Source organism: Gallinula chloropus (genome assembly GCF_964237585.1).
Source record: "Gallinula chloropus genome assembly, chromosome: 3".
Lineage (NCBI taxonomy): Eukaryota > Metazoa > Chordata > Aves > Gruiformes > Rallidae > Gallinula > Gallinula chloropus.
In genome coordinates this window covers 12,064,367-12,079,310 of record NC_140087.1, presented here as the reverse complement: position 1 = coordinate 12,079,310, position 14,944 = coordinate 12,064,367, and the positions used below count along the sequence as shown (strand labels likewise).

The window sequence follows — 14,944 nt, the reverse complement described above, 5'->3', positions numbered from 1 at the left end:
TCTTCTTGCCATTACCAAGAAGCCAACCCAACCTGATTTTTGCTAAAATTGAGATCCAAATTGCTTTCCCAGAAGCCCTTACACTTCCTTTCTCATTCTGTCTAAAATATTTCCACTGTTAATTGAATGCAGTATAATTAATATCAAATTAAAAGATAGAAATGCCACTTGAAAACAACACATAAAACAAACCCCAATTAAATGAAACACAGCTCCATTTCAGCACTTTCATCAGGAAACAGAAGTCTTCATCTAGTGCATTCAGACCATTTGCCTCAGGCAAGCAAGACCTCTGCATGATATGTCATCATTATTTTGCACTTTTAAAGTCATCAGTAGGGCATAGATCCTTAAAATAGCACAGAATATAGTTACCTGGAGATTACTTTCTGCCTCAGTCTAAAAATGTTAGGAACACTTGTGCATGAAGCAAAAAATAAATAAATCTGGTTGGATGTAACTTTCTTTACATATGAAATACTCAAAGATATAAATATATATTATTTTCTTTAAGTTATCACAAGATGCTAGTAGAAAGTTCCCCTTTACTTGGCATCATGAATGTCAACATCTTCTGTAAATAATGTTTTCACTATTTGACATCCCAAACAGTTACTGTATTTCAATATTAATATCTTACAGTCATGCAGAATTTGTTGCAACCAAAGCAATGTTGTATCATTTGTAGTGGGAAAAAAAAATAATTAAGCATTTTCCAAGTTAACTGCAAGTAGTGTCTGAGTGGAGGACTTCACAGCAGCTGAGGGTAAAATTTAAAACCAAATAAACAGAACAGCAACAAAACCCCAAAACCACCCAACCCACATCAACCCCGAAGTATATCAATCCCAACAGATCACAGGCAGGTTCCAACCACTTGCTTCCTTGTGTACCCAACTACCCAAAGAAACCCAACCTTCACAAAACACAGTTACCCACATTCAAATTTTTAATGAACATTTTTATTCCATCTCCTGAATCCTGATAAGCACTGGCTCCAGGCTAGGGCACTTTGTTTTTACCCCTCTCAGAGGGATCTGCACAGCACAACAGAGCAGGAAGCAGAATGTACATGTCTTCTGACCTCAAGGTATCTGGAGCAGTGTGCTCCTGACAGGGTTCTAAGCTCACATACATAAGTGGTGCTGTGCACAGACAGTTGCCACATTCCCACAGGCAGAATGAAGAACGCAGTCTGGGCCTCCTACGTCAGAGGCTAGTAACTCTAACCTCTGAACATCAAGGAGGTGAAAAAAGTTAATTAATCTAATTTAGTATACTTTCACCAACAGATATGAAAAATGAAAATAGGAGAGAAAATTTTAACTACAGAACAAACACTTTGCTGTCTACCATTTGCTGCCAGCATTGAAATAGGGTATTCTGGAAGATCACAGAATCACAGATCATCTAGGCCCAACCTCCCTGCCACGGGCAGGGACACCCTCCACTAGATGATGGCCTTGAACACTGCCAGGGAGGGGGCAGCCACAGCTTCTCTGGGCAGCCTGTGCCAGGGCCTCACCAACCTCATAGTAAAGAATTTCTCCCTAACATCTAATCTAAACCTACCCTCCTTCAGCTCAAAGCCCTTGCCCCTTGTCCTATCACTATACTCCCTGATAACCAGCCCCTCTCCAGCTTTCCTGTAGGCCCCTTTAGGTACTGGAAGGCTGCTCTAAGGTCTCCCCCGAACCTTCCCTTCTCCAGGCTGAACAAGTCCAACTCTCTCAGCCTGTCTTCATACAAGAGGTGCTCCTGCCCTCTGGTCACCTTCATGGCCCTCCTCTGGACTCGCTCCAACAGGTTCATATCCTTCTTATGTTGGGGGCCCCACAGCTGGATGCAGTACTCCAACGCTGGGCGGGGAGGATGTCTCATGAGAGTAGAGGAGGAGAATCACCTCCCTTGACTAATATTAAGATTATTAGGAAACAAAAAATATTAAGATTTAATTAAAAAAAAGCATGAAGAGGGGAAGATTTTTAAAGTAATTGTATTAGTGATCTCTCCCATAAATTACTGTAAAAAAATGTTCTCACAAAAAAGTCTTTGCTTGAGGCAACTTCCCCTCCCCTTTGATTCTGCTCTTCAACTAGCCTCCAAGAACATTCTTTGAAGTAATTAACACAATTAAAGGAACAACGATGAAAGCTAACTTAAAAAAAAAATCCTTAATGACTGAACTCTTTACCCTACTTTATTTTATGAATGTATCCTTTATTGTAACTTAAAATGCTACAAAATAAAGTGCAGGTTGGCTGCAATAGCCACAGGAGGGAAAACACAATTTAGATTTGTTACTCTCTCTTTTTTGTACATCAGTCTCAGGATCAGTTTAAACACATGCCAAATATGACCTAAGTGTATCACATCTTCAACAAATAATCATACTTGGGAAGAAAAAATAAGCACTGGTTCAATCCCCACAGTCCATCAGCAACTGACAGGGTTACCTTTTATGATGCCATATAGATGTATACATACCTGAGAAATTGTTTAAGCAAGGGGAATGCCTACTGAAAACAGGACATGAAATTAGCACCAAGAAACTTGCCTCTGTATTTTGCCCATTGTCTATAAAACTTCCATATATGCAGTGCCTCATCTAGTTTTACATTAAATTTCTGTGGTACCGAACAGCTTCACAAAGCCATGTATTTCAATAGGCCTTAATCTTCCTCTTCCACAACTGACAGGATAATATGCTTCTGGTGGTATCTTCTAATTGTCCAAATTGTTCCCTGAAATGCTGGACACAGACCAAAAATCAAAAGCAAAACAGCAGCCTTGCTCAACAGAGCAGCGTACAACAGCCCATTAGAGAATTATGCGGCAAATATTATCCTTCTCCACTGCTAACACAGTAAAAGCTCCTCGGGGAAGAGCTTAACTCACCTGTAACTTAATTTAAAATTTAAAGATTTAAACCCCCAAGTAATTAATTAAAATAATCTAGATCTCTCATGAAAGAATAATTCATCATTCACAGGGGAGGGAAGAATTTAAAATTATTCGCATCAACAAATTATGACATTTTTGAGGTAATCTAATGTAAAAATCCCTTTTTAAATAAAATTACATCAGGCATGGAAATACAATAGGCTACCCACAGTTACCCTTCTCACTGTAACCAGCCTGCAGGTTTCTGCCTTATGTGTCTCAGTAACAGAAATAAATAAATACCCAATGGTTTCTGAACTCACAAAAATCACAAATAGGGAATTCAGAGTTAAGAGAGCTAGATAGTTCTTTCTTCCCTTATCTCTCCTTCTAGTGCTAGAAAGGTTTACTTAGCACTTGAAGAAGGAAAGGATTTCCCATTTTTGATACAGAAGCGTAAAAACATCTCCAAAGTATTCACAGAAAGGCAAGTTAAACATATGTAAGGACTGAGCATTTACTGTCTTTAACAATACATATTTGGAGGCAGGACACAAATAAAACCTGCACATCACCACTTCTCAAATAGGTGTTTGGGTTTTTTTGGTCTGTTGGGGTTTTTTTTAGATGTGAAATGTACAACTACATTCTCCCCACAGCCAGTGACACCACTCACAGGTTTCATGTTTGTGTTACACTCCACAGCATGGCAACATTCATCCCATGTAGATTCAAAGCATTAACATGGCTCCAATCTTCTCCAATACATTTTCTTGCTTTCCTAACAATTATATTCATAAGAAGGCCTTGTATTTGTCTCTAGATTTAATATAGGGAATACAAATCTTTAAAGTATAATGATACTATTTACATCAGGCACTTTTGCTTTACAGTCCCTTTAAAAACAGATTGAAAAATGTTTGATGAGGTCTAGTGACAATAGTTGGTAAGCATAAGTTATTAATGAGCTTAAACAGGTTGGGGTTTTTTTTTTTTTTTTTTGCACATTCTCAGGACAATGCTTCTTCCTCTGCATAAGACTCATTGTGAGGGTTCCTTGTCTAGCACTCCATTTATCATAGCCAGAGAAAAATCAGGACAAAGGCTTAAACGGCAGATTTCCTAAGGCATACCAGTGTGTACATGCTTCCCAAACTGCTCAGTAAATAAGACTTGTTTACACAGAGCTTCCCCACATGAGAACATGAAAACAGCTTTCAATATTTAATACCTACATGCACACCAAGGTAATCTGAAGCAATGGTGCCACTCAGGGACAATATATTAATCCAGACTTGATATCTCTAGCAAGTCAGTCACCTGGCAATTACAACAGAAGAGGGAGAGAGAGGGGAACAACTGTAGTTGTGAAGGCACCTCAACTTCTGTTTGCAACTCATGTTTAATTCCCAGTCATAACCTGAAAAGGTTAGTTTGGTTAAGTTAAAGAATGCTGTGGACAGAAGACAAGACCTGGCAAAATTAGAAATCAAAGCCCTCAAATGAAAACATATGCTCAAATCTTAGAAAGCAGAACATCTGTGCAAGTAGACCAAGATACAATCCATCCCATTTCTGGGTCCCTACTGAGTCCCACACAGAGCTGTGCTGCCAGCCATTCACATTCACACCATTAGCAGACATACACTTTGGTGGTACACTGATGCTTTACAACCGATCTCCACAGTCTCAGCCAGCACTCAGGTAAGGCAGCGTAGAGAGTGAATCTGCCTCACCACCCAGGTGCCTCCTCCCAGCTCGGAGCCCAGTGGGCTCACAAGGTAGCAGAGGGATGCACGTACACCCACTGTGAATCCCACTGTGGCTCTGGGATGTGCTGGAACTTCACACCACAGGCTGGCATCCACCAGTAACACTGTGCTTCTGATAACTAAATATAACAAAACAAACCCCCAAAACCCAAACAACCTTTTGAAGTTTCACTCATAATGTTCTGCTACTACAACTTACTTGTTCCCTGGGAAGCCTTGGTAAAAGATCCAAAAGATTCAAGGGAACACCTTAAGCCTTAAAAATAGAAAGGCAAATGAGAAAGTGAACATTTAGTTAATATTTTATTTGAAAATAAATTCAAAACATGAAAACCTAACTTCAGTTTTTTCAAAGTGTCACAGGAACAAAGATAGCCAAAAACAGAATGAATACATCCCCACACAACCCCCTCAAATCTACACTCCAGGCCCACTTCTTCCCAAAAATCCACAGGCAGCAATACGATCCCAAGTGATTCACAAACAAGCAAGCCTATGTTTCTGTTGCTAGAACATAATACTCTTTTTTTCCCTCTGATGTAATTTTTATAACTTTATTTTGGAATTTAACTATCTTAAAACTTGGTTGCTATGACACATTGCAGTCATTACATGGATTCATTCCCTACTTTCCAACTGGCAGGACTCTCTGTTTTAATTTTATGAAGTTATATTATGGACAAAAGACACATAAAATATACTGTAAATTCTAATAGTAGAAACTCCTTGAATGCCTTCCATTCCTTGAATAAACACATACTGGAAGAAAGGCTTCCCCCACTGTTACCCTACGGTGTCTGTACTTCCAGCTCCCTCAAGTCTTCCCAGCTGTGTTTCTGAAAGGGGCCTTTTCACATCGTTACTGCTATTGATAGATGACAGCTGATTTCTTGCAGAATCTGTCAGTGACTCCCATGACATCCAAACTTACAAATAATCAAAAAGTGACAAATTCTTCTCATGGACAATAAAACATGGAGTATACACCTCTCCTTGGTATTTCTGGCTTTAACAAACAGGGATCAAGGACAGATGATGAACTGATCTCTCAGCCCTTTATAGTTCAGCTTTACCTCCACAAGGTAACACAGGTTTAGCAAAGACATGTTTTTCCTGCAGATTAACTTTTAATTCTTGAAATATGTCATACCAGACAGATCCATATTCAGAAGTCAACTTCTAGAGGAATAACCCAAAAATTAACTTGATAGCATAGCATTACCATCACTGAAATCCTTTAAGATGTTGCACACAGCATTCCTTCATCTTCATAAACAACATTAAATGAAAAGCAGTTGGGAATCAGAAACAGGAAGGTTACTGGGGTAAAAAACCCCAACTTTCCCCTGTATAACAAACATGCATGCAGGCTGCACTGATACACCACAGGAATCTTTCTTTTCTAGCCTATGAAAATCTAGTCATTTTTACCCTATGGAAACATGGTGGCTCTGTCATGTCCAGTCTCAAAGCTCAATTCCAATTTAAGACAAACACAGTGCAACTTTAGGGAAAAAACCCCACACAAACAAAAACCCCACTTCACAAACATACATGTTAGCACAACCATTTCTCAAACGTGCAAAAGAGAGATGATTTTCCACTTGTGGCCACAAAGCTTTGACTTGTGTATTTAACCTAACAAGTATTTCACTTAGCTCATAACAACTTGAACTTTCTGTTAAGTTTGATTAAAAGCAGGCTTACCAAATCAACTAATTACGGTGCTTCTGCTGCTGCCTAATCATTCAGGTGACAACTAGACACAAAGCATGTTGGCACAGACCATTACCCTCAAACTGCCTTAATCAGGACTATGCATTTGCAGGATGGGTCTAGGCAGGGTACATCCTGTTACAGACCCAGACCTACTTTGTGACTGAAATACTGATTACTTCTTTTTAATTTTTTTTTTAAAAGGTACAATATGTAAGCTGTTTCAAGGACCAGTGACAGAACAGAGATGTATTAACCCTTTGATCATGGCTATTTCATGGAGTGTGCTGAATAGGCAAGTTAACGAAAAAGATGGGTGTCCTTCCAGCAAGCTTGCACCATGACTGTGAAGATCTAGGATAAAAAATAATGGAAGACAAATAATGGAGGTTATTAGGGGTAATAATTTTGTTTTTTTAAAAAAAAGACTTCAAATTCTATGGAATTAATTAAATCTTGAAGAAAACTTCTTTTAAAAGGAGTACTTTTTGAAACAACATGGTGGTGGAAGCGATGAGGTTTGCTTGGTCATGCTTTTTAACTAGAAAAAATAAAGCTGGATCAGTAGTTCCTAGGTATGACTTCTTTCCCTAGTGAGGAAGGAAAAAAAAAGGAACAGAAACTAGATGCTTGCCATACTCTTTCATTTTATTAAGAACCAGAGGATTATCTGTAGGCCTTTCTTCGTTTTTTCCCCAAAATGGAAGAGCAGCCACAGAGAAGAATCAACTAGTGCTAGTCTGAAGAAAGGAGGCACAAGAAAGCAAAATGGGGACAACCATCACTTGTAATTCAAATGGAACAGAAGTGAGAGAGAGGAAGGTAAAAGCTGGAGCCCCCAATGCTTCTTTAGGAATAGCTGAGGACTGAAGAAAAGATGACCATGGCTCACCTGACAAACCTCCAGCAGGCTGAACTGTGGACCTCTAGTACCTGTTACAGCATGTATTGAGGCAAATTTCTAAGCCCTATCTATCATTATCAGTAAAATATAGCTAGTTCACAGCATGTGGTTGACAAAAGCTCATGGATAATGAGTATCACCAGTTTTCCTATATGATCAGTTCTTTCCTTAAATGAATCTTTCACACAGCAAGAGAGAAAAAAAAAAAAATTAGGCTAAAGTGATTGTCAATGCCAGAGAATTGGCAGGGACAACTCAAGGACAGCAAAGCAGCTGCTACAGATTTTAAACTTAATTTCTGTAATAGATCAAATTTTTAAATTCATGGTATTCTTTTATAGTCTGTCAGGTTTGTTTCTAGCAGTAGTTCCTTTAGGGCAAGCACTGCAGACAGTCTGCCTACCCTGAGGGAAATTTAGACACTCAGATGTGGGGTGAAGGAAAGATATTAATAATTTAAGATTGCCACCCCTAGGAGAAAGCAATAGTGTAAGTATCCAACTCCCAAGCTGAGGTTTGTCCTTTGTCAACTTTGTGTTTTCATGAACAGATTCTCAGAGTGCTGTACTGGAAAAACCCATGGTTTTTTGGAGGACTTCTCAAAATGCTCACAACGACTTGTTAATGGGGTCTCCTGCTACTGCCAGGGTCTCCAAAACAAGGAGAGAAGTCAACTGGGAGGGAGTACCAACAAAAAAAGGTGTCAGAGAGGAGAAATATCTTGAGTAGAGGAGAATGCTTTTTGGCGAGCTATGAAATACAGACCTCAGAAAGAGTAAAAGCCCTAAGAAAAATACTTCTTCATGTAAGTAAATTTAACTTATCATAGACAAATAGAAGATTCACCAACAAAAAGGAAACCATTTCCAGCAACCAAAATACGACTTTTGATAGCCTATGACATCGGTTCCCATTTGTACTCTATATAAAGGCATATTTGGCAACCCTCTTCTGGGTTACAGAAATATTTTGATACTATTTCCACTTATCCAGCACTCTTTTGCTGTGTAGAGCAAATATTGACATAACAGTCGTTCACTGGTACGTTAAACTTGGAATTCAATATTCGCATGTGTTATGAATCAATTGTACTTGAAAACAGTAAAAAGCAGATGTGAACTCCAAAAATTACCTTTATTTTTAAAAGATGCTTAGGCTATTCTGTGCCTAAAATAAAACTAAGTTTGCTCCAGGTATTGTATATTAACTCCTTTCAAGACTGACTGGCACTTGGATCTGTTCATCAAACATTCGGTTTCTTTTTCTCATGCTTGAAACCAAAGTTTAAGAGATCCCAAGGTCTTTCCTTTAGTCCAAAGGAGTTGTACACTAAATATCGCTGCAATCTTCCAACTTGTTTTCCCTATGAAACACACTAGAAATATGAATATTAGGACAGTGTATTAGTCTTCTTCATAAATAATTCTATCAGAAAATCGCAGACAGCATCATCATCTACAGAATACATTTCATCTACTAAGCCCTCCCTACATGCTGAAATAATAAATTCATCACAAGCACATAAACCTGTGTTCAATGTGGCTATTTAAATGAGAATCACTGCAAAAAACCAACTATTTAAATACAAGAGAACTTAATTTGCAGCCTGTCTTTTGCACATCCATATTGCAGATTTGCTACTCAATCCTACTTTATGGTGGCAAAATACTCAGCAAAACTGGGTGTTTGTACCACACAATTTAACATCTTTTGCATAAATTCTTCCATACAACAAAGGTCACAGGTACAAGGAAGAACATGTAAGGAATCAGGTACAGAAGTTGCAGTCCGTACATGAACTTAAAGGGTTAATCTTCTCCATGTTCTTACCTGCCAAAGTTAGCTTTTCTACTCCCCTGAGTTTATTCATCCAAGATATACAAGCTGTTTCTTGGTGTCTAGGAATGGTCTACTTGATTGTGAGTAGGGTAACAGAAACCCATAGGGAGTACCAACATGATGAAGGCTTTTGAAGTTACTACTCAAGTTTATCTGAAAGATACTCACAAATCCTAATTTAGCTAAGGGAGACCAACCTCTCTTGAAAGATGGGAGGAGCCAAAGCAAGAAGAATTTAACTCCACTGCTTCAACTGCATGCAGTTCTCCTGAGAACATCTCTGATCCCATCAGCTAAGCAGAATGCTTAGGGAAACGGTCTTCCCAAACAACAGCAAGCTTGTTATATAGCCATTGCTATTTCAGTAAATTTGCAAACAGCTTTAAACATATCAAGCAGCAAAAAATATTTTCTGACATCACTACTAAGACTCTCTGGAGGTGCTCTACATGCTACCTTTGGTACAGGTACTTCCAGAAGTCCAGTGGTAAACAGAGTAACGACACAACTGCTACCTCACTGCCAACATTACAGGCATTGTGACCACAGTTATAAAATTCACATCTCTCTGCAAGAAATATTTTTGTGCTATAAAGTGTTACAGCAAGCTAAAAAAAATAGTAAAATTTAGTGAATGCAAATGTGCTTCAACTTCAGATCCAGCAACAGCAGGAGAGGGACATTATGCCCCCAGGGTCTGTAACAGATTGAGCAATTCAGTAAAACTTAAAAGTCTGTAGTAAGTTTCAGTTTCAGAAGCTGTAGGTTGACTAGACACTCTGCTTGTCACTTTTGAGTATCCAGCTGCTGGCTATTTTCAGAGACAGCTACCTCATTAGCCACTGACAAGTAAACAGACACTTTCATTTTTCCAGCCCAGAAAAATAATAAATTCAATTAATATTTTGAACAAGTTGCTAAAAAACTGCTCATAATCAATCACAGCACCTACAATTATAAAAAGGAGAGTTTTAAGGTCACCATTCTGTAAAGGCAAAATACAAATTGGCCATAACAACTCCATCCATGGCAGCCTGGAAGAAATCCCTAGGTCCGCACAGAAATCAATCACCCACGTAGGAGTGCAAACGCACGCCACATCTGCAGTTACAAGACACATTACTGAACCAGGCCATTTCAACCTGACAAAAACCCAGAACTATCAGGAAACCAGTGTTAACAGGCATTTTCACCAAAAAGCACGTAATCTTGAAGCTACTCTGGACTGCATTTTATCTTTGGTGCTTAAAATGTCTGGTGATCTATATGGAGCAGGCTGCAATAGAACAAAACCTGGTCTATCCAGGCTTTTTATTTCTGCAATAACCCAGGAAAACTGTAACTAAGTCTGCTTAAGCATTTATCACCAGCAAACAATTCTGACAGAACTAAAATACAATCATTCCTCCCACATGCTAATGACAGAATGGCTAGAGCTAAACGGTGTCCCATAATAATTTTACGTGTATGAAGTGTTCCATTTCATTTAGTGATAGTATAAAAGTGATGCATTGGCCATAATGTTTACTGTTTACAATCTGCAGCAAGCTATACCATTCTCCAGGGAGATTAAATAATCAAGAAACCATTATTCACCCTACGTGTTTGAGAGAAGTAGATCGCTGAGCCAATTACAGATTCTTTCTGGTATTAAGAAGGATGTGTGCTAGTCCAGAAAGGAAGGGGAAAGAGAAGAGAGAAGATTGGAGATTTGTTTGCTTCCCAATTGAAAAGGAGGTCATATGTTCATGTGTTGAAAAAAAATTCCTTTAGCTCAACAAAGGCTGAAGAGAAAGGGAAAAAAAAATGTAAATGTTAGCTTGGAAAAGCTGCTGAAAACACTTCATTACAGGGAGAGAAAACTGAAAGCTCTGAAGAGCCATACAGCAACTCAGAGGACTACAAACCTGAAGTAGATCCAGAAGTAGTCAGGCTGCAATTTTGTTTCCAGAGTATCCATTAGAGGTGAATATGTTAATAACAGCATTTGTTTAAAGTATTCTTTATTAGTATTGCTTATGCACGTCGATTGATACAGGCTGTAATGAATGAAGTGTAACACCTCCAGAAAACAGATGCTACATCATTCATTTTACAGATAAGTAAATGCAAGTATGAAAAATTAAGTGACTTGCCCTAGTCAGAGCCAAAAGCACAGCTGTGAATATAATCCAGATACCTCAGCTTCCAATGATCTCTTAACCACTAAACATTAGCCTTTTTAAAGCAAAATGTAACCTTTCCCTCACATCTCACCCTCTTTCTGGCAGAGGTAATTCTGTGGATGTAGGACGTTCACTTCTTGTGCCTGACTTTAAGAAACCAAAAACTTTTTTTTAAAAAAAGAAAAAAACCACCCCAAAACCATAAAGATCAACTTGACTTTACCAGACAGATTACGGAACTCCCAGATCCCTCACTGTAAGGCTCAGTTACCAGCCTCTGCCCTCCCAAGAGCAGAGTCAGCAATAGCTTACAGATTTAAAGCTGCTGGCCAGGCACAGGCTTAGTGGGAGGTATCAGGGTCACACATCATCCCAGAACACCACCTGCTGCAGTCCTGATTCATGGCAAGCACTTACAGACAGAAGCTGCCACCTCCACATCCAAACGAGGGGAAGAAATGGATGGGACCATCAGAGCAGCGTATGCTGCCCCAACAGCTGCTCCTCCGCATGTTCTGTCTCGTGGGGACAGTCACCTTTCAGCCGCCTTCTACAAGGTCTCAGCTCAGCTTATGTGGTGCAACAGCCTAGGGACCCAAATCTCAGCAAAAGGTTAGAAATGCTCCTCAGTCCTGTTGCACTAAAGGCTTTCAGGGTGTCAGCAATTACGTCTTACGCCGTCTCGGCCCAGAGCCTGTTCTGCACAGATAAAGCAAAGGGGTTTCTACCAATGCTTAAAAAACCTCTAATGCTTTCAGGAAGACTTCAAAAACTAGCAAAGCCATTGGGCAGGAAGGAAGAACAGACACAAAACCAGTGATGAAAGTGGTTAAAGAAGGTTTAAAGTTAAAGAAATAAAGAATATTGCTTAGAAATGACAGCAAGCGATCAGAAGTTGATTGTCACCACTTAAAACCTCAAAAATAAAGGAGTAGAAATTTGAGAAAGTGCACGCACGATTAATTTTACTGCACTGATTTTTTAGGTGTTCCCACAGTGTTAAACATTGCAGTATACAGTACTTATGCACCCACAGCCCAAAAAATTAGAGTTGCAGAAGATTCCAATCATTTACATTTTTTAAAAAAACCAAAAAATCACCAAACAACGTATTATAGATACCCATGCTTTAGAACATTTCCCAGAACACACAACAGGAAACCCATACTACTTTAGAAGCACATCTCTCTGGGCCAGAGATTTGAAACGTGTGTATCTGGTACTGAAAAAAAATCAAGACCTGTCTCCTAAACTGCTGTGGCAAGTCAGAGCACTGATTTTAGTTATGGGTCTGAGATCTATCACATTTACAGTCAAACATAAACCAGTCAAACATCAGAAAGAGATTATTAAGGTTATTAAGAAAGAACAAGGTCAAAATTCATCTTATTGCAAAAGCATATCATAAAACAAGGTGAAGTACAACTTGTGCATTGCTACAGGTATACTAAAGCTTGTTGGCAGGAAATTAACTCTTCTTATAATACAACGGTCAAGGCCACTGGAAATGCATCTGTTACAAAGCCTTTGGAAATACCAGAGAAGACAAGTAAGAACATCCCAAATTCGGGCACACTGATTCAGTTTTATGTGAGTAAATAGTGACTTTTGTTTCCAGCACGGCACATCTGGTTAGCAGTGAGCTCTGAATCATATGTGAATTACAACAAATGAATGGATTCAGCCCTGCTGCCCCTGTGCACGATTGTATTCCTACAGGTGTTCCACAAGCTGCTGCAGGCTTACAGAAGCAAGCCCAAAGCAGCCCACTTAAAACAACAAAAAAACCTCACCCCACACACCGTGGCTCCACAGTGAAACCTCCAACCACACCTCAAACTGCTGCGTGTAAACTTCATTTACAAATAAACTAGCGACTGCTACACATCCAACAGACTCTTCAGAGCTTCTTCAGGGCTGCTGGTCTCTATGATAGTTCTGTGACTGCAGTAGAAGCTTCGGAGCCCAAACACATTGCCCTTCAGTGCTCCCATGCCCTGTGTTCCATCAACCGACCTTGGAGTGGGATCCAGAGGCACAAAAACATTCTCTAGTTGCCCCCGCTGCCACCACCACCACCAAAAAAAGAAAACCCAAGCTCTTTGCTAAGGTTATCATAATATCACAACCTGCATTTATAAACAATTCCCCTCCACCAGCATTTTCTAAAATCACGTATTTTCCATTTCTATTAACAAGTTGATTTATTTCTTCCAGAAAAGTCTACTTAAAGCCAATGTCTCAATCCCCTCCCTGGTAATAATGTTTCTTTTAAAAAGCTATGTTTGCCTCTTGTACTCCTTTTCTTCACTCAAGAAGACCAGATTTAAAGACAGAGAGTTTGAAAACCAAATCTTGGTTTTATATCATTACACCAAAATTGTGGAGTCCCCAAGGTCCACTTACATAGCTACAACTTTTGTTCTCTAAAAGAAAAGTAGGTTTGTTTTCAACAACTGCTTTCAGTTGATACCTGTTTGAAAATACCGTGAGGTTAAACTCACATTCTATTAACTGTGCTGTACCTGCAGTTACAGCAAACACAATTCTATCACACAAACACCTCAAAAACCAAACCCCAACAAACCAAACTCCACAACCCCACATCCTTGGAAAGTTGCACCTTTTTTTTTTCCTCCTCTATTTAAAATTTTGCTAAGCCCCTGGCATTTTATTGTTTAAAAAAAAAAAAACAAAAACAAAAACAAACCCCACTGCAGATCAGCTCTTGTTTTCCAGTCAAACACTGCCCAACAATCCCAACTTCTGCTCGCTGGAAGGAAAGCAAGCCTTCCATCACTTTGCCTTTGAAAACCAAGTGGGTAATCACCTTAGCAAACCGAAAAGTCCCATCAATATAAGGATGCTCCCAGCTGGATATTCCACAACAGAACATGTTCTCCAAAGCTCTTGGTAACATAACGCCCGGTTCGGGGCATTTTGAGCTTTTAAGTTGCCTCTTTCCTCCGTTTCTCTCCAGGGAACACAGTCCTTGATATCACAAGCCACGCGAGCGTTAGCAAAGAAGCGCACTTTTCCCCCCTCCCGAGGGATAGGAATTTATTTGGCACATCGCGGCGGGAAGCTCATTCACCGCACGGTGCGTGACGGCGAAGCGGCTTCCGAGAGACCGAGGAAAAGCACAGGAAGACCTGTTGCGGCGAGGAAGCGCGGGGCCGGGAGCGGAGAGCGCAGGGTCCCCGCAGAGCCCCGCGGCCGACGGCAGGGATGCGCCCGGGACCCGCCAGACGCGGCACCCCGCACACCCACCCGAGGGCCCGACCGCCACCGCCAAGGCCCCGAGCGCCCAACCCGGCAACCAGCGAAGCCCAAAACTTCCCAGGAGTTTCGGAGGGCTGCCGGCCGTGCCCGCCGCCGAGGCCCCGGCGTCCCCGGCCCGCCGCCCCCCATCCCGCCGCGCTCGGGCCGGGCGCTTACCGGGCGGTGTCGAGCAGCGGGTGCTTGGTGCCCACCAGCTTGCGGACCTGCATGGCGATGTTACTGAGCTCGTCGCTCAGCAGGCACCGCAGGCTCATGAAGGACGTCGGGTACCCCACGATCTTCTCGGCTTCCGACACCACCTGGCTCCAGGGCGGGCCGCCAGACACCAGCCCCCGGAGGCCGCCGGCCCCGCGGCCCCAGCCACGCAGCCGGGCGCCCCACAT

The 14,944-nt window shown here is 40.7% G+C and overlaps 1 protein-coding gene across 1 annotated transcript in view; it reads right to left on the bottom strand.

Annotated features, from left to right (window-relative positions):
* The window catches only part of PDSS2 (decaprenyl diphosphate synthase subunit 2), a gene marked incomplete at its 5' end in the record, with an annotated part of 115,007 nt that extends 100,063 nt beyond the window's left edge, over window positions 1-14,944 (bottom strand). The window contains one exon of the mRNA XM_084262291.1: window positions 14,718-14,944. Within this exon, the coding sequence (XP_084118417.1) occupies window positions 14,718-14,944 (227 nt within the window). The remainder of the gene's footprint in view (window positions 1-14,717) is intronic.